The 20,278-nt window shown below is 32.1% G+C and overlaps 3 protein-coding genes across 5 annotated transcripts; 2 read left to right on the top strand and 1 right to left on the bottom strand.

Moving 5' to 3' along the window:
* Positions 1–1,707: 1,707 nt before the first annotated feature.
* LOC111703227 (uncharacterized) lies at positions 1,708–6,670 on the top strand. The gene is made up of 9 exons (XM_023475118.1): positions 1,708–2,055; positions 2,829–2,868; positions 3,623–3,681; positions 3,740–3,765; positions 3,930–4,058; positions 5,073–5,102; positions 5,585–5,680; positions 6,321–6,359; positions 6,410–6,670. Exons 1-9 carry the CDS (start codon positions 1,744–1,746, stop codon positions 6,546–6,548), a joined length of 870 nt encoding a protein of 289 aa, XP_023330886.1. The 5' UTR covers positions 1,708–1,743; the 3' UTR covers positions 6,549–6,670.
* A 924-nt stretch (positions 6,671–7,594) lies between these two features.
* Positions 7,595–14,443, top strand: LOC111703359 (potassium voltage-gated channel subfamily B member 1). Its single transcript, XM_023475278.1, has 11 exons — positions 7,595–7,785; positions 8,181–8,743; positions 9,437–9,546; positions 9,679–9,835; positions 11,012–11,065; positions 11,345–11,405; positions 12,201–12,323; positions 12,401–12,459; positions 13,534–13,643; positions 13,895–14,018; positions 14,077–14,443. Exons 2-11 carry the CDS (start codon positions 8,663–8,665, stop codon positions 14,179–14,181), a joined length of 984 nt encoding a protein of 327 aa, XP_023331046.1. The 5' UTR covers positions 7,595–7,785; positions 8,181–8,662; the 3' UTR covers positions 14,182–14,443.
* Positions 14,444–14,544: 101 nt separating this feature from the next.
* On the bottom strand, positions 14,545–20,049 carry LOC111703344 (protein OSCP1). 3 transcript variants are annotated; one of them, XM_023475258.1, is made up of 9 exons: positions 19,979–20,049; positions 19,068–19,158; positions 18,437–18,546; positions 17,658–17,769; positions 17,129–17,215; positions 16,726–16,808; positions 16,365–16,448; positions 15,845–15,961; positions 14,545–15,758 (listed from the first exon to the last, which is right to left on the bottom strand). In XM_023475258.1, the coding sequence occupies exons 2-9, from the start codon at positions 19,149–19,151 to the stop codon at positions 15,314–15,316; spliced, it is 1,122 nt and encodes a 373-aa protein (XP_023331026.1). In that variant the 5' UTR covers positions 19,152–19,158; positions 19,979–20,049; the 3' UTR covers positions 14,545–15,313. The 3 variants fall into 3 exon arrangements, with proteins under 3 accessions (XP_023331026.1, XP_023331017.1, XP_023331033.1); XM_023475249.1 differs by lacking the exon at positions 19,979–20,049 and adding an exon at positions 19,633–19,862; XM_023475265.1 differs by lacking the exon at positions 19,979–20,049 and adding an exon at positions 19,720–19,862.
* Positions 20,050–20,278: the final 229 nt, after the last annotated feature.

The following is a 20,278-nucleotide window of genomic DNA, read 5'->3' as shown; positions in this document are numbered from 1 at the left end:
TTTGTTGTAAATGTAAATACGAAGATGGATTTGATCTTATCTCGTGACTTTTTGCAATTAATCTCTCTATCCTGGATCTTTTACCTTCCAGAACCAAGTTTAGTAGGAAAACAACCAGTTCCAACTCAAGAATCCAGGGGTTGGGGGGATATAGAAACTAGCTCCGAAATTGAAATGATTTCCAATCCGTCCCAGGGTACCAGTACAAACGTCGGACGGTACAAACCCAAGACTTATAAACGTTGGACAATAAAAACGTCGGACCAGGACAAACGTCGGACCAGTACAAACGTCAGACTAGGACAAACGTCAGACTAAGGAAAAAAATTATTTGAATTTTAAGATTTTTTTAAAAGTTATTTCCTTTTATCGACTGGTCTAATAAAAATCTACCCAAAGGAACTGAGTTCTTGCCAATTACTCAAATATTCTCATCCCTATGTCTGACAGTCTATGTAACCTGGTAATGGTATTAACCTTATAGATTAATCTTATAGATTAACCTTATAGATTTCATAGGTTGAAATATTAAAGGTTATACGACATCGGGTTGCAAAGATATAGGCATTGAAACATTAGAGTTCGTGACAATTGAACTCAACTCCTCTTATATTCTCTGTTATTTTATACACTTTAAAAAGCTACCTTCAAAGGATTAGACTTTATTCAGTTGTCTTTGATTTTTATCACAAGAAGTGAGAGAGTTTTAATTTTTTTCTTAAAACAATTGACTTTTTTTTCAAACTCAACCAAAGTCCGACGTTTTTCCTTATAAATGTACCCGTCCGACGTTTGTACCAGTCCGACGTTTGTAACATTCTGACGTTTGTAAGTCTGACGTTTGTAAGTCGGACGTTTGTACTGTCCGACCTTTGTAATGTCCGACGTTTATACTGATACCGTTAGAGGACTAAACACTAAGGCTGCAGATTTTTTAGAGATAAAACTTTGGATTGTTTGAGATAAATTGACCAAGATGTATCCAATCTAAAACATTAAATCACAGGACCTATGCCTTCGTTTCTATGATAAAGAGTCCTCTTGTGAATAATTTATGGTACTTTCATGAAGGGGGTCTAAGAAAGTTTATTTAACATTCTTTCACGGCCGTCTCGTTATTTGGAAATAGTAATATGTGTGCTTTAAAAATTGTGACATTCTGCAAAAAAAGGTGTTTTTAGAAAAAGAAGATTTCAATTCATGCATGAAATTGATAATTTAGATTTTTTTAAATAATTGTTATAGTTTCAAGTTTTCTAGATGAATCTCTTGCTCCGACCTTAGTTCAGAACTGTAGGCATTTACCAAACAATCCCGGTGTTATTCCTAACTACGGATTTATCCACATAGGATGAGAATGTACGTAATTTATCTACAGTGGCGTGAACAGGAACTTTTTTATGGGGGAGGGGATGGGAGGGATTAGATCCGTTTCTAGAAATTATTAATTTCCAGTGCCGGGGACTCACTTCTTTAGCTTCCTCTCTAAATACGTCCCTGTATGTCTAGTCTTTTTTTACTCATTGTCTTGTAAAGATGATTTACATGTTTTTTTTTGCATTTGCATCAGTAAAACAACGAAACATGATGATATTTTGCCTCTTTACCCTGTACTTTTGAATAACATTTTAACCAAAACAGCGTTTTGATGAACAATGGACAAATCTGAGCATTTAATCGATCTCCTGTTTAATTCGTTTCTTTTATTAGAAAGGAGCTGAAAATGTCTTCACTGGAAGCAATATGATTGGTGAACTAATAACTTCTCCTTTAATCCAACCTGAACCTATCTCATCTTCTCCTCTACTCCAACCTGAACCTATCTCATCTTCTCCTCTACTCCAACCTGAACCTATCTCATCTTCTCCTCTACTCCAACCTGAACCTAACTCATCTTCTCCTCTACTCCAACCTGAACCTAACTCATCTTCTCCTCTACTCCAGCATGAACCTATGTCATCTCCCCTACTCCAACATGGAACGTTTTCCGTTTTTCAAGATTTAAAATATGAAGACCAAGGATCTTCCGATCACTTGAACCCGCACTGGGGGTTGGTAAGAGAGAAGAAGTTTGCTTTAATTGCTTTTAGTTTTGACCCGTTTTAATCCCACCATCAAGGCAGAACATATCTTATTAGAAGACAGGTTTAGATCAAACCAGGGAGCGGGGCAACTTTGTTCTCAGCGTCCATATCTAACCAGTAGAAGGACCCAGCTTTGCACCTTGTTCATTTAAAAGTTATTCTATTTTGCTTTTATGAAATATTTAACAAAAAGACAACCAATAGTTTTTTTTGCAATTTCATCTTTTTTATCAATTAAAGAAAATTGTTCGTCAAGTTAATACAAGTCAATTGTTATTATTTCAACTGCTTTACAGGGAAGTTAAGAGAATTTTACTTAACCTGCAAAACTTTCTAAAGGAATTAAGTCTTTGTCACAAACTATGATTTGTAATCCAATTCCGAAGACCTTAGATATTTCAAACTATGAATTCTGTTAGATGAAAATATCTAAGTTTGAAATATCAAAGGTTTACACCATCAGATGGAAAAAATATAGGTATGAAAAATAAGAGTTTGTTACAAAGACTCAATTCCTTAGGCGAGGAAACCCTTGGTTAAGTTAAATATTTAATTTCTCGATAAAGTAGTTGTAAAAAATTTACAGACATAAACATGCAAAGTTTTTCACGAAAACTTCACAGAGTGGGATGTTATGTTACTTAATTGTCCCAAGGCACAGATAAGTAAACTAACATCCAGCTGTTGGAGGAATTATGGTTCAGCAATGTTGACCAACAGGCGTTAAAATAAGTTTTTGTTTAGACAAAAAGAAGAGGTGCTCTCAATGATAATGTTAGATCAGGAAAAGTAAAAACCTTACAACATTATCATAACAAAATATACAAAATATACAAAATATTCAATTATAGAACTATGATAAAGTAAAATTATTATTTTGGGTATTGAGAACTCTTTCTTTGAATTATTTGTTTTCTATACTGGCCTGATTTTTTTACTTTAATCAAACATGCAGAAAATGTCCTACATCTTTTTATTAATAATTTTGCGGCTAAACATTTCAATTGAATTATCCGTTTTCCAACTGAGAAGTTTAGATGGAATTAACTTTAACTTAAAGAGGCTTTTGACTTGATTACAAGGGACAGTTAATTTTAGGCGGTCATGGCCAGGACTCACCTTTGCTCTTTATCAGACAAACAATATGTAATATATCGTCTTTTTTTTCTTAAAAAGTAGTAATTTCTCTTGATTTCCTTTTTTGTTATATGCTGTAATTCTCAAGTCAGTCTTGTGGATAACAATCAATTTTCAGATAGAAAAAAGGGATACCTTTAGAAGTTTGCTCATACCTTTTACGTATCATTGTAAAACAGGCATATAATGAAGAATCTATTTCCTCGGTACGACCAGGTTTAAAGGACCTGTTCCTGACAATTGATCTGTGTTCACAAAACCAACTGCTGCACTTGGAGAACATTGATTAGGATGATTTACTCATACTCAGAAAGCCCCCCCCCCCCCTGGGTTAAATTGAATATTACTTTGAATTACGTCTAAAGGTCCTTTAAGTTTCTAGAATTAGGTTAAACTTATAGTAAAGAACGATGTTCTTGAGTTCCACCTGAACACACTGTTTTCTGATAATCCTCCAGAGGTAACTTTTAAATTCAATTTCGGAAAAATCAAGAATATAATTTGTTTGTTTTTTTCAGGGCGAAAAAGAAGATATTGAAATTAGGTAAATAATTCGGAAAATAAAAATGCACGAGGATATTTTTTACATGATGCAGGTTTACCAACAAAAAAAATCGTTTAGTGACGATATTGAAATGGGAAAATTTGATCATTGCAATGAATGCCAATCACCAAACTAAAACTGATATTTTGCTTTTTTTTATTTAGAAAAGACACAAAGTTGGTTAAAAACCAAGATCATTACGTTGTACTGGATGTTGGAGGAGAACGGTTCACGGCCAAAAGGGACACAGATCACTATTCATATAGCTATTGTGTTGTTAATCGTTTTGGATCGTTTTAGATCGTTTTGGATCGTTTTGGATCGTTTTGAACCGTTTTGGATCGTTTCTTAAAAATAACAAATAAAAAATTCCAAGATTTTAAAACTGTCATAAGTTAAGGTTTGCTTTTATTAACCTTTGCAATAGTTTTATCATAAAAAAATAAAACGATCATTAGAACACGTGTATACACTTTTTAAATAGTTTTTGCTTAGTTTGTTGTCAATATTTTTAGTCAGGGTTAAAGATGGCATAATGTACAACACCACATGTTTACAATACTCAATTTTCAAAACAATTAAATTGTTGCCACTATACCAAATTTGAACCCTGAAATAAAAAATGGGCAAAAACGATCCAAAAACGACCCAAAAACGATCCAAAAACGATCCAAAAATGAACCGACGGAATGCGTAAACTTTAATTACTACTTTAATTACAGTGGAACTAAAAAAACTGTGGAATAGGAAGACGACTGTTGTGCATTGTACACAGACCCATTTCACTTGAATAGCTTTTTTTTTGTAAGGCATGCGAGTAAAACTATTTACTTTGTAACAATATCAAATTAACATAAGATTGCTTAAATGTCCTATCATGCTATGACACAGTTTTATAAGTCCTATTGGAGTTTGCATTTAAAAGCAATTAAATAATTAAGGTTTATAAACTAAGGCTTTCAGAGTTCAGCAAGAAGGTAATCGTAAACATTAGAATATTTAAAGACTTAAAAAATAAAACTTTGTGATGGATGATTTATAACTACAAAAGAATTGAGTCTTTATCACAAACTTAAATTTTCTAATCCCCGTGCTTCTAGAAATCAGATAATTCGACATAACAAAATTCACAAATTAAAATATCTAAGGTCTACGAGATTAGGTTTTAAAGATGTAGGGATTAGAAAATAAGAATTTGTTGCAAAGACTTCATGGTAACAGTAATGCTCTTGCCATTTATTTCGGACTGGATCCTTTCCCATGCCACCTTTATCTTTTGAAGTACACATGATTGTTGTCAATTGCAGAAAAATTCTTCAAAAATATCCAAATACAAGGTAAACTACAGGGTGTCCCAAAAAACATGGGAATTCAGTGACGAATTGTATATCGTCTTTGCTATGAATTAGCATTGTAATACCTAATTTCAAAAGCCATAATATATTATTATGTCTGCTAGAGTTTATTTCATGAAAAGGGTAAAAGACTGTAAAGATGAGTCTATAATGTCTCTGCAAGATGAACAGTGAAGACGGACAAGTTTTCTCTGTTTGTATACTGCAATTTTCTTGTTTTACTAAGTACAACCGTATGCAGTCATAACATAACCAAACAAAATGTGAACATAGCAGACGAAACTCTTATAGATTACAGCTTTCTCAGTTGGTATCACTTTACTAAATCAAAGAATTATTTAAAAAGAAGATATCGAATTCGTCACTGAATTCCCATGTTTTTTGGGACACCCTGTATGAGAAAAGTTAAAAAATCTAAAAATTTAAAATATATAAGACGACATTTAAAAGCAACTTCGAAAAAGGTTGGGAAAACTGGTGAAGAGCGAGTCTCTGACTGAGATTTTATCCTGCTGTGATGAATTTACACCTGGAGAACCCCCAGAGTACTTCTTTGACAGGTAAGCTGTCAAAGCTGTCAAAGCTGTCAAAGCTGTCAAAGCTTAATCTTGAGTCTATTAGACTTATATCTACGTTTAAAGTTAGACCTGACTAGGTTAGTTCTGTCGAAGTGATTACCTGGTTTTAAGACTTACCCATAACTTATTGAAAAGGAAGTGAGTTTTTGTCACAAACTCAAATTTTCTAATCCTTATAATTTCGCAACCGGTTGGTGTAAACCTTTGATATTTCAAACTTTGACTATCTTATCCATCATAATTTATAGTTTGAAATATCAAAGGTCTACAATTCTTGGTTGCAAAGATATAGTAATTTAAAAAATTGAGTTTGTGACATAAACTCAATTCCTTTGTCCAACTAAAAGGCAACTTAGACTTGAGACAGATTATTATTCTATTATTTCAAATTGCAACCTCTGGCAAGGTTCGGGGCATTTAAGAAAATTTAAAAAAATCTACAATTAGACCAAGAAAACTGTAGAATAGGAAGACGACTATGGGACTAGTCCAATGAACATAAAAACCCAGCAAATTGTAAACCTATTTTCTTTATAACAGCATCAAATACTCATAAGATTGTTTAAATACTTGTATTCCATGTTCAACAGTTTTATGGGGTCTCACTCTACGGTTTTTTTAGAAACCCCGAAGGATTCTCCGCCATACTGGAAATGTTCAGGTAATCTTAAAATAAAACTTGAAAAAATATGAAATATTAATTTATCATAGAACCGGTCTTTTCCATCTACCTGAGGGCGGGAAAGCATGCGCCTTGGTAGTCAGGTATGAAAATCAATCAATTTCGATAATTTGGAATCTACGTGCAAAGATCATCTATATATACACTCCTGTATGCCGAGTCCATTAGCGCCTGATCCAATCAAGGTTCAGTCATGTGTTTTCTGTCTTTTTTGAACCAATTATGGCGGTAACATCTATATTTCTATATATCTCATTATCCAATCAGGTGTTATGAATCCTTATATTGGCGCTATCAGTAAATGGAAATATTTACTTCTACTGAAACTATTGTGTAAATAAAGTTGTAACCTCTGTTTGTCTTTTTGTCCGATCATAACTCAAAAACCCCTGGGCCGATTTGCCTCAAATTTTGATTGGAAACTTGGGAGAACCACGGGGAATGTTCTTAGCTTGGTTTTAAGATTTTAAGTTAAGTGAGTCCACTTTTAAAGGGAAAAATAGATTAAATCGTAATTTACGACAAAACGCGCATGAGCCACGAGACTAACTATGACTACCCTGGGCAACGCTGGGTTCCCAAGCTAGTTACTTTATAACTATAAAAAGTGTGTTTGGTAGAAAAAGTTTAGAGTATTGGGAGATAGATGAACTTCTCATGGAACCTTGCTGTGCCCTCAAGGAATTATTTCATCTAATTTAAGAAACTAAATATTTATGATCTACAACTTTTTTATTAAAGAGTTAAAAAAGAAGTAGTTAAACTACCCGTACCAAGTTCATCTGCAGTGAAAATCAGAAAACTATGAAATAGGAAGACGACTTTACAGCAATACTTAAGTGTATTTGATGTTGTTATAAAGCAAATAAAAACTACTACATATACACATACATAAACAATTTGTACCTATAATTGGTCTGTTTACACTGCAAAATTGCTCAGTCACACTTCCAAGCTCACTGAACTATTTCAAGTCATTATTAATTTTAAAAGTCGTCTTCCCATTCTGGAGTTTCTGGTTATCACTGTACTTCTCGCAATGCATCATGTCTTATGACCTTTTTTTTTAATGTGAAGCCTACAGAGAAGTAAAATGATTAGAATATATATTTCACACTTTTATGATTTTGGTGTGATTCTATTATTTTAAAGAGATTGGTATGAAATGCCTGCAAAAAATCGTGAATTATCAAAGAGTGGGATAGATAAGTAATGTTTGTTTAGAAAATTTACATTTTTTTGTAAAACAATCCCTTTAAAGAGATGAAATGTTTGATTCCCTGCAGTATTATCCTGATATTGAGATTTGTCAGACTGAGAAGGACGGAGATATTGCAGAAAAGGAAAGAGAATATGAAACTGCTCTGGAAGAAGACTTTGGATCATCTTTTCTTGGTGTTTTGCGGTAGAAATGATGATTTTTCTGCACGTCAAGTCGTGAACAGGATTTACAAGCTTTAAAAAGCAATTAGAATTTTTATCCTTAACACTTCTATTCTTTCTTTAAATTTTGAGATATTGAATACTCAAGACCATGTTTACTGACGAATTTAGAACATTTTAGAAATTCCACATTTAGGACACATTAGTAATTTTGAACCTGGGAAACAAATATATTAATATTCTTATTTATATTTTTAGGATATTTTTTTTAAAAACATAATCATGATTATTTTTTCAAGAAATTAAGTTATGCCTTTTAAAATTTTCATTTATTATTCAGTAGAGTATTAGGTTTACACTGTCAAAAAAACAATATTATAGAGTTTCTTAAAAATAAAAGTTAATAAAAAATTGCAGGTCCTGGTTGTGGAAAACAATGGAGTATCCTGAAACAAGTTTCTACGCCCAGGGGAGATCAGTCTTATTAATTTATTTTTAATCTACGGAAATACATACAACTTTCTTCTGAAAAATGATACAATGGGACTCCTAAAACGCTGGAACTAAAGTTATTAGTTTAGCTCAATTAGGATGAAACACAGCAATTTTTCAGTGTACAAGGACCCATTTCACTTATTAACTCGATTCTAAAGATACATTTATATATAGATTCCAAAGTTTTTGGATCTAACTTTAGCCTAATTATTCTCTCTTCATAAAAACAATCTATGGAATACTGACCTACTCCCCCCCCCCCCCTTCTAATACCATAACTCATTACTCCAAACCCCCAATTTATCTATAACCGGCCATGTCCGCCAAATTTATATAAGGTCATATAGAACCGAAACTTAACTCCGTTTTCTCTGGATCTAAGGTTGAGAACAAAACTTTTCTCCATGCTTATAAAGGTGTATGCAGTATTTTCTTTAGTCATAGTTTTTATTTCAACAATAACCTTCATCATCTCAACTTTCGAGGTAATCATATCATACAGGTTCATTTTTATCTATTTATATAAAGGAACTGAGCCTTTCCCAAAACCTCAAATTTTTTAATCTTTATATTTTTTAAGCTGATGCTGTAAACCTATAGATTCTTGAAATTTAGATAATATAATCTAACATAATAACTAGTTTCAAATGTCTACGGTCTTCGATATTAGGTGGCAAAGATATACGGATTAGAGAATCAGAGTTTGTGGCAAAGGTTCCTTTTCTACCCCTTATCTTTACTGTCCCTGACGAGGAGATTTATTCTGTTAAACTTTACAAATAATATATACAGGTGTCCCTAAAAATCGTGGTGGTAGCTACAGCCTATTTTTTGAACCAATATTCACGAGTTTAAACATTTTTTATTATTACTAAAATTCTATGATCGAATAGTGTAAACTAGACCATTCTAAATCTTGGTTTTAGATGTTAAGGCTGATGAACTAGGATTATCTGATTATCAACTCTACTCCGGATACTAGATTTTGTTAAACTAAACCTTGGTTTAGGAGGTTAAAGCTGATGAACTAGGATTATCTGTGTATCCTAACCTACTCCGGATACTAGATATTGTTAAACTAAACCTTGGTTTAGGAGGTTAAAGCTGATGAACTAGGATTATCTGATTATCAACTCTACTCCGGATACTAGATATTGTTAAACTAAACCTTGGTTTAGGAGGTTAAAGCTGATGAACTAGGATTATCTGAGTATCCTAACCTACTCCGAATAATCAATGCTGTTGATGTTATTGTTATTATCTACTTCTCTCTCGAGTATATTATTAGGTAGGTTCTTATGAATATTAGGTAAAATCAAACAAACATTCTCAATGACAAAATATAGTGATGACGAGAAAATTCAATAATATATTTTACATATATATTATATATATTAAAAGTATTCTTTCTTTTTGTTAGATATTCCTGTGCTCCGAGAAAATGTACATTCTTCCTGGACGCAATGAACCTTATAGATTTTGTTACTCTGCTTCCCTTCTATATATCCATTATACTAGAGGAGCTCCAAGATTTTGAAATCATTGGTAAAGCTGGGAAAATTCTTCGGCTTCTCAAGGTATAGCTTCTATTTCAGATAATTCAATCACATCTATAATTCAACAATCTTTAAACTTACGGAGTAACCTTTTTACAGTTTTGAGTTGAAAACAAGAAAGTAAAAAAAAGAAAAGGAGAAAAATTATGTTTATTAGGTCAAATTGGGATCGAAAGTCACAGTTCTCTGGGTTAAGGAACAAACCGTTAAATCCGTTTGGTTTGTGAATCTCGGAATCAATCGTTGATTTCCATCTTATGCAATAATCTACAGATTAATTGCATTCGTCTTCGATATCCAAGAATGGATATCTAAAATCAAGGGATCAAGCTAATTTAAAAGTCCCCGCATTGGATATCTAGATCAAGTGTTCAAGATAAAGATACTCAACACAAAAATTCCCACCTCAGTTCGTGATACTAAGCATACCTCAAGCATTTCGAAATACGAATATTGTTTTGGAAATCAATGATAGAATGTTGAAATTTAACATTTTTGTTAGATATTTCTAACATTCTCTTGATTATTTAGAACCAAATGCTCGTAATTTTAAATGCTTTTGGAACTATTTGTTTTTTTCAAATTATGAGTTTATTCATCCTTGAAGTTTGTATTCGATTTGTTTTAAGAATTTGTAAGTAGTATGCAATATTTGTATGCAGTATGCAATATTTGCATGCAGTATGCAATATTTGTTTGCAGTATGCAATATTTGCATGCAGTATGCAATATTTGTGTGTAGTATGCAATATTTGTACGTAGTAAGCAATATTTTAGTGTAGTATGCAATATTTGTATGTAGTATACAATATAAGATAAGATAAGATATAGTTTATTGCTAAAAATACACATACAAGTTATAATGTTAATGGCAAAAAAACTATTTTTATATTGTTTACTATATTTATGTAATTCTAGCAATTAGCAATATTTGTAGGTAATATGCAATATTTGTATGTATCAAAATAAAAGTACATATTCTGTGAAAAAGTGGAGGAATTTCTGATTTGTATTCACATTATTATTCAAGGTTACACACAAAGGATAAGACTTCAGAGACGATTGTATAAAATTTATACTATCTGCTTCCTTATATTCACGATTCGACTTTACAGTTTCTTCCTTTGTGGGTAACCCTGTAATTTGCACTTGTTTTAAAATAATTTTATACCAAATATAATAACAATTGTTTTTAAGGTTATGCGTATTTTGCGGATTTATAAATTGTTCCGGCATTTTGCAGGATTGCAGGTTAGAGTATTCTTTTTAGATAAAAATAGAAATAAAGAAAAATACATTCAATATCAAAGAAATTGATTCTTTGCCACAAACTCTGATTTTCTAATCTTTAACTTTGCAACCTATAAATGTCGTTGCTGACCGTAGATATTTCAAACTATGAACTGTGTTGGATTAAATAATATTTGTTTGAAATATCAAAGGTTTACACCATTAGGTTGCACAGATATAAAGATTCGAGTAGGGGTTCGAGTTCGTGGCAAAGAATGAATTCCTTTTATTTAATTTTAGTCTTTGTTGTACACTCTTCAACAAGCATATAGAGAACTCTGCTTGCTTCTTCATGTTATAGGTTAGTTTCAGAGAAATAGATTTATATTTACATATATATACATATAGAGAACTCTGCTTGCTTCTTCATGTTATAGGTTAGTTTCAGAGAAATAGATTTATATTTACATATATATACATATAGAGAACTCTGCTTGCTTCTTCATGGTATAGGTTAGTTTCAGAGAAATAGATTTATATTTACATATATATACATTTATATACAGTGAGAACCAGAATAGAATGGAATAGAAAGAACACATTAAAGCAATTCTTAACCGTTTTGATGTTGTTTCAAAGCAAATATCTTTACTATTAACACAAACACAATTTAAGTGAAAAGGGTTTATTTACAATGTACAATTGCTATGTCTAATGTTCATTGAACTAGTTTAAGTCCTAACTTGAGTTTAAAAGTTGTCTTCCTATTCCAGAGTTTTCTGGTGATCACTGTACATGTTTATGTTTATGTGTAAATATCCTCTAAAGATAAGTCTAGAACATTTTCTATTGTTTATTAAGATTGGTTATTGCTGGACATGATGTATATTTATAAAACGAGACTGTTCGAATAATTGAGTAAAGTAGGAAGTATACATATTACCCAATGATTGAAAAAACTAGAATTAAAAAAAGGATAAATAATTAAAAACAATCAAAATATCAAAGAAAACCCAAAATCAGTGATGTTTTTTCGGAATATGTAATCCAAAAGCTCTCATCAACTATTGTTACTTTTGTTACCTCCTCCATTGCTCAAATATTTGAACAATCCCTTTAAATATTATTTTGTTGCTAATAAAATGCATTATTTAAGGGGTGGCAATACTAATGTTCAGCAGTCTTGTTTATTTCTCCGAGAAAGAGTTCGGGAAGTATGAACAGTATATTGCTAATACAACCATAGTGGATTATAGCAATAATACTTGGACATTTATAGGTAATAGAATTATACTCTTTATTAAAAACATTTTTTAGCTAGTTCTCATTTTTTTTAAATAACGCATAACATCTTAGAATCGTTTTGGTGGAGTTTGATGACAATAACAACTGTAGGATATGATATGAACCCAAAGGTTTGTTAATTAGCAATTAGGAATATAACAATCTAAATTGTATTAATGGGACTGTAAGCGTTTTTTCAAATGACCTTCTATGCAAAGATGGCAATTCCCGATTCACAACGGAACCCTTAAAACTTTTTCTGATCAAGTATGAATAAAATATTAATGTTCATAATTTTAAAAACAGATTTGTTTCCATGGTCATTTCTCTTTAAATGTGACTCGCGCATTTCTACTGCAAGGAAACATTTATGAATTATCAGAATTAATCACTTTTAAAGGGAGAGTTCGGAAAAAATGAAAGGGGGTATAGGCTTACGTCGAAAAATATCCGATGGTGATTGCTACTGATCTGTTGTGTCTCATATCAATGAACGTAGCATCCATACAAATTCAGAAAGTTGCAATATACGACTCGGATTGTAAAAAATCAATTTAATTCCAAACAAATCATTCAGATATCATCATCATGATCATCGATTTTTTGTTCGGCGCATTCGTATATAGTTGATACTTCATAATATTCTTTATTTGTTTTATATATTATGCAATTTAAACGACGACCAGTTGGCTGGCGTCAAGTGTCTCTGCTCTCGATGTTTCTGCATGGTTCCAGGTGACAGAGACACTAGCGGACAAAAATATCGTCGTTTTAGGAGCATCAAACAAAAAATATTATGAAGTATTAACTTTATACGAATGAGTAGTGTAATCTGAATGATTTGTATGGAATTAAATTGAGTTTCTTTCGATCCGTGTCGAATATTGCAACTTTGTGAATTTGAATGGACGCTACGTTCTTAATTCAGTATGAGTCGTTTTTATCAATTTTCTCCTCTTAGACACAACAGATAGAACTAAGATTAGTAGCAATCACCATCGAATTATTTTCGACGTAAGCCTATACCCCTATCATTTTTCACGCGCGCTCCCTTTAAACCTAGAAAAACGACAATATCTTCCACATTACAGTTGTTAATGGGACATTGCTTTCTTTGCATGGAGGTTCACTTGAAATTACGCTTACCGTTCCTTTCAGATCTGATTCTTCTATATTTCGAAAATAGAAAATTGTTTTTTTTTCAGACAATATTTGGTCGAATCCTCGGCGGATTTTGTGCTGTTATCGGTGTCTTTACTCTCACTTTACCAATACCCATCGTAGTAAACAGTTTTGCCAGCTACTACAAAAACAGGTTTGTTGGTTGTTATAATCTATACAATACTTTTACTTTTAAATTTGAATTTTCCGAAAAAATACTTGTCATATATTAAAGCAGATACGTATATTTCCTATAGAGAGATGTATCCCCCCCCCCTGGGTAATATAGGACAGGAGGGGTTTCCATCAGATCTAATGTTTTCTGCTGACTATTTGGACGAATTTCAAAGTTCCACGGGCAACGTGAGGTACTTCAGCTAGCGTGATATAATTGTAATAATCAAGGTTGTGGAGGAATGAGGTTGCGCACAAGAAGAGAGAGAGAATAAGAGAAGAAGCGTCAAATACAAAATTGCTTCAAAAACAAGCTTTTCAAGTTCTAAATACAATGTCTATACCCCTAGGACAGGTGTAGTTTATCTTTTTTAATACAAATTAAATTTATTTTTAAAAATAATGATGTTTAGATGAATCTTGAGGGTATTGTAAGGACTAACACTAGAAAGGAATTGACAGTTAAGGATCTAACTTCTCTCACCACATCATCATCAGCACCTTCTCTAGCAGATTAGAGATATACCTGCAGAATAATACTAACTTCTCTTACCACATCATCATCAGCACCTTCTCTACCAGATTAGAGATATACCTGGAGAATAATACTAACTTCTCTCACCACATCATCATCAGCACCTTCTCTATCAGATTAGAGATATACCTGCAGAATTATACTAACTTCTCTTAGCACATCATCTCAGCACCTTCTCTACCAGATTAGAGATATACCTGGAGAATAATACTAACTTCTCTTACCACATCATCATCAGCACCTGCTCTACCAGATTAGAGATATACCTGGAGAATAATAATACTTTTAATATAATAATATAATTTTGCTTTATCTTGATCTAATAAAAATATGGTAAATACTGTTAAACATATTTAAAACATATATTTATAAAGAAGTCACGTATGAACAATTTAGATAATACAGATGCAAGCAAAATTTCAGAAAAAAATAAACAATTAAAAAGATTTTTTTAATTTATAATAACATTCAGTACTTAGGAGGTTGTAAACTGTAAAATGTACTTTCATTTAAAAAGTTTGATTGAAGATTAAAGTTTCACCACGTAATGCTTTATCTTAGAATCTACAGGGTCACCCACGAAGTATCAGACTTTAATGACGACCTTAATCTCTTTAATGACGACCTTTTTCTCTTAAAATATGAAAATATTAAGATTAAATATAGTCTTCGGGTTTGAATAGAGTCTTTCTTATGTATGCTGAATGATTTGGCAAAGAAAGTTAGAGAAACAAATTAGAAAATTTCGTATTGATGTCTCTGAAGTCCACCCTATATTTGTGATATTTCTTCACTTTACTTTATGCAAGTAAATTTATATAATAAAGCTCTTCGCTCATATATATATATATATATATATATTAAAATATAAATATATATGTTAGCTAAAGCTTGCTAAACGGCTGAACCAAATTGGCTGATCTGAGGAAACCCATGGGTAAGCAAAGGCTATAAAAATTCGACATCTTATTTCAAAAATCATTTTTTTCTTCTTTAAAATTCGATTTTTTTATTTCACGGGCAACGCTGGTCACATATGCTAGTAGCTACAATAAAAACATCTTTTAATTCAAGGTTATTAAATTACGTTCGCAATCACTTAAAGACTATAGAGATTAGATTGCTTTATCCATGAGAGCAAGAAGATCTTCATCCTCTTCATCCTTCACATCAACTGTCATCTCATCTATTATCTTCTCAAGATCTCCTCTAGTCCGTCCTGATTTCAGATCAATACTCACGTGTTTACTCTCATCCAGGATAGGTGGAGAACTGGAGGAATCATCCTCATCCATCCTCTCTCCTTCGAATAGGTTTAGTTTAAACTCCTTGACACTTGACGAGGTTTCGGTTCCGATTAGTCTAGCGAGTAGGTTCAGCTCCTCCTTAGCTAGAGAACTATCCTCATCCTTTCTCACTAGGTTGGAGGGTTTCTTGGGACTCTCCGGGTCGGAGAGCTGGTCCATCGGAGTATTTTTACCGGAGTACATGTTGGTTCCTAGCGGAGTAGTACGTATATCTCCGATATTTAGTCCTAGCACACCCTCCTCCATACTATATCTAAACACATGAGAACATCAAAACAATGTCGATTATTGCTCGGTAAAATATCTCTTGTTTCAGTAAATCAAACGTAGATTATTCACCTTTCTCCGGGATAGAACTGCTCCCTATCTCTGATTTCTCCGGATCCATCCATAAACCTGATATCTCCGGGAGGTTCCATTCCTGGGCTGAGAGTTGTAGCAGGATATATAACAAACCTAGAAATACAGTTCATTTTTAATTTCTCTTCCAACCCGACCAGAAAGAAAATAAACCTTTGTTAAATCAAAGTTAGATTATCTAATTAGATCTCTCCTACAACATCTGTGAGAACTATTCTCCTTTGTCATGCTACAGAACTTTGGACACATCGAACGTATTTATAAAATGTTGTCTTGACATTTTTTTAAAATGGGTTATATACTATTTTATCGAAATCTCAGTAACTTTAAAAATAAATAAGTAGTCAAGAAATATGCGGAAACAGTCTTAAAGAGCTCCATATAATCATTCAATAAAAAAAACTAAATATCTGCATAATTCCATTATCAGTAGGTTAAGAAAATTTTATTTATTCTTTTGATGTCTAAAAAGTTGTGGGTTAAAACTGTATTTGTATACCTTCCACTTTTATGCTGTAATCCCTCTGCTAGATAGATGGATACCCGGACATGAACATCTTGAAAGAAACTCAGTAGACTGTACCTGAAAACACAAACAAGCAATAAATATCAAGAATTATTTATAATCAATTTGGGAGCAGATTTAATGAATAGCTGGATGAAGATGTGTATCCATGCTAGCTTAAAAGCTTGATATGAGTTAAAATTGAATTCAAAAGTCGTCTTCATTTTAATGATACAATCGCCTACCACCGGACATAAGAGCCTGAAACAAATATTCAGAACTTTATAAACTAATCTATAAAGCGACATTTGACCGAAAAGTTAAAAGATTAAAATTTGATTCCTGATTTATTTACCGAATAGATTGAAGTTCAAACATGGACATCCCTACGTAGTTCTGTACAATATAACGGAATGCAGTCTGAACACTGGTCTTCACCTTAAAATAATTATTCAGGAAACCGTTCATGCAAATTCGAGGCAATAACTAACCTAACTTTGAAAATTAACAAACTTGTTATTTTGATTTTCTTGAAGCTGCAATAAAGTAACTGATCTTTCTCCTAGTTAGTTTAAGGATAATATTACCTGTATTAAAGTAACATGGTTTAGTATTGAATCAAGATGATTCAAGGATAAGATTACCTGTATTAAAGTAACATGGTTTAGTATTGAATCAAGATGGTTTAAGGATAATATTACCTGTATTAAAGTAGCATGGTTTAGTATTGAATCAAGATGGTGTAAAGTTAATATTACCTGTATTAAAGTAACATGGTTTAGAATTGAATCAAGATGATTCAAGGATACGGATATTAGATGGCAAGGGTTCCGGCACATCAAAACCTAAATAACATCATTTATAAAGTAGTAATGTTTGTTTGTTTGTGTGTTCTCGTGATCATACCTAGTAAACACCTTGACCAATTTGTCTCAAATTTGAACTGGGGAACTCGGTAGAACCATAGAAATGTTCTTAGCTTGGGTTAAAGATTCTAAGTATGAGCTGATAGACTTTTTTGGGTAAAGTTAAATTTCCAGGCATAACTGAGTTCCCGAGCTATTATTTTATATAAATCTAAAATGATATTTAAAAACGTATTAGCTTTTTGATTTATTTTCCAAAGAATGAAGATTACTATCATATATTTTCACAAAATGTCGAAACAAACATCAAACATCAAACATAGTCAAGTTTCTTAGAAACAAACAACAAACATTTCATAGTCAAGTTTCTAAGAAACAAACGACAGAATTTGAACCGAGAGAACTGGTTTGATTACTTTACCTGGTGTTTGACCGCCATGGTCATCAGGTCATACAGCTTATCCATACTAGCAGGGTTTAGTTTCATGATGGAGGCATGCGCCAACTTTGAAAACATTGTTTTCATTACTTTCCTAAATTATGTTAAACGGATTGTTCACACTTTAAATCACGATCAGAGCTCAGAACTATGAACTAATGGATGAAATGAGTTTAAATCGTTCCTTCCCGGCTGGAGGAGGAATAAACCAACTCTTGTTCGATGAAAACCTTCGCAAAAAAAGACGAGTATAATAAAGGATAAAAAAATAAAACGAAATATTAAAGCATAGCCTTTTTCATGTTGTTGTCACGAATAAAGAAAAAAGCTACAAGCCTCCATAATAACGTGAAACATATTTTAGTACGACATTTTCTCACTTAGCGACTTTTTTTTATGGGTTGATGTTTAGTGAATATACCTGGAGTTATAGGTTGATATTTAGTGAATATACAGCTAGAGTATATAGGTTGATATTTAGTGAATATACCTGGAGTATATAGGTTGATGTTTAATGAATATACCTGGAGTATATAGGTTGGTATTTAATGAATATACCTGGAGTATATAGGTTGATGTTTAGTGAATATACATGGAGTATAAAGGTTGATATTTAATGAATATACCTGGAGTACATAGGTTGATGTTTAGTGAATATACCTGGAGTATATAGGTTAATGTTTAGTGAAAATACCTGGAGTATATAGGTTGATATTTGTGAATATACCTGGAGTATATAGGTTGATGTTTAGTGAATATACCTGGAGTATATAGGTTGATGTTTAGTGAAAATATCTTCAATAAACTTGTTGTTAAACATTGTAGAAATAATATCGTTCATCACTTTTCCAGATTTCTCTGAATCAACACCCTGGTAATATTTAATCTTCTTTTTAAATGTTAAACTGATTGTTACATTTTTTAAGAAAATGAATGTTTTTAATTTAATTAAAAAGATATGTTGCATGTTGTTTAAAAATGCGTTAAAGCGTTGTATAATGGGCGTTTGCGAAAAAAAAAACAAATATAGTGTTAGTTTTGTATCAACGATTTCTCGAAATTTTTGTAATTCACTAAAAATGTTTGGATTATTTTTTCTTAAAGTTGAGCATAATTTATAAACCCTTCCAGCAAATCCGAGGGTCACGTTTGGCGTTTGACGAAATCTGACAGACTTTAATTTTCATGATTTAGTCATATCATATATATGTGGCATGTGGTCACTCATTTCTATCAGCTCAGTAAAAATTATTTTCCTACTTTCACGTCAAAACTCGCAATTTCATTGTTTTTCTTCATACATAGGAAAAAATTATGAACTGTTTCAACCCAAAAAATATTTGAATCTTGAAAAAATCTTTTTTTCAATTGTTAAAATATTTTTTATTGCACCTGTGCATGTAGTCTCTGTTGTAGAACGTAGAGCATTTCTCCCCCCAGGTTTACAAACAGGAGAGGTAGGGTTCGCTGGGACATACTGATTCTTTAAACAGATTCTTAAGAAATTGAGTCTTTGCCGCAAACTCAACTTTTGTAAAGAACCGATAAAAAAGATCTTAAAACCTTTCAACGAATTTTTAATTATTTTTATGGGATTTTACATGTGTATGCAAACCACAAAATTAACTTTAAATTTTGCAGAAAAATAAAACAGAAAACAGCGGGATTTTGTCGTCTTTGCTCCTTGGTTTTATCAAAAGAATATCACTTTACGGATTTCATTAAAAGGATGTTAATCTCGCCCCGAACTAACGAGAGAGAAGCTTTCGGTTTCTTTTATTTGAAATCAAACGTGTTTTCGTCAATAACTCAACATTCTTTAGACTTACAGATTTGTTTGTTTTATACTTTTTCATTTAAAATGTATATACCAACAAAAAAATATTTAAGATAAAAATTATGTAAAAGGGGTCAAATTGTGATCGAAAATCACAGTTTTCTGAAATATTGACAGAACCGTTAAATCCACGTGATCTGAGAACAATTTTCAAAAATATTACGCCTTTATTTCATCAGAAATCTGATAGTTGATTTCTGAAAGTACCTTGTTTCAAAATTTTTCAGATAAAATCGGGGATATGTCAATAATCACTAGTTAAATCCGAGTTAAAAGAGTTTTTGCCACAACTCAAATTTTCTAATCCCTTTATCATTGCAACTTTATGGTGTAAACTTTTGATATTTTAAACTTAGACTTTTTGATCTAACAAAATTCATAGTTTAAAATATCAAAGGTCTACGATCGAAATTAGGATGTGGCAAGAACTCAGTTCCTTTATAGAAAACGTTATAAGCTATCTTACTTTATCTGAGAAACTTTATATAAGGTATCAGAAAAGATATCCTACATACTTATCTGAAAAAATCAACTTTTCCGATAAAAATATCTCCAAAAGCATAACTGGTACTAAATATGTCTTAGTGTTTTAAGTGCAGAAAACTGTTTATTTCGTAGAAATGATATTTTTACGCGGTTGGCTGTAAATGGTTTGTTTTTATGAGAAAGTTTAAGGAAGTATTTACTCCGAGAATGAGGTAGAGTAGGTAGAGTAGACAACTCCTTTCTCCAGGTAGGTAGAAGGCCAGGGAGGAGGTAGAGGGAC

The sequence above is a fragment of the Eurytemora carolleeae genome, unplaced genomic scaffold (assembly GCF_000591075.1).
Source record: "Eurytemora carolleeae unplaced genomic scaffold, Eaff_2.0 scaffold17, whole genome shotgun sequence".
NCBI lineage: Eukaryota > Metazoa > Arthropoda > Copepoda > Calanoida > Temoridae > Eurytemora > Eurytemora carolleeae.
Note: the sequence above shows the minus strand (reverse complement) of the source record. Positions and strands in the feature narration are given on the sequence as shown.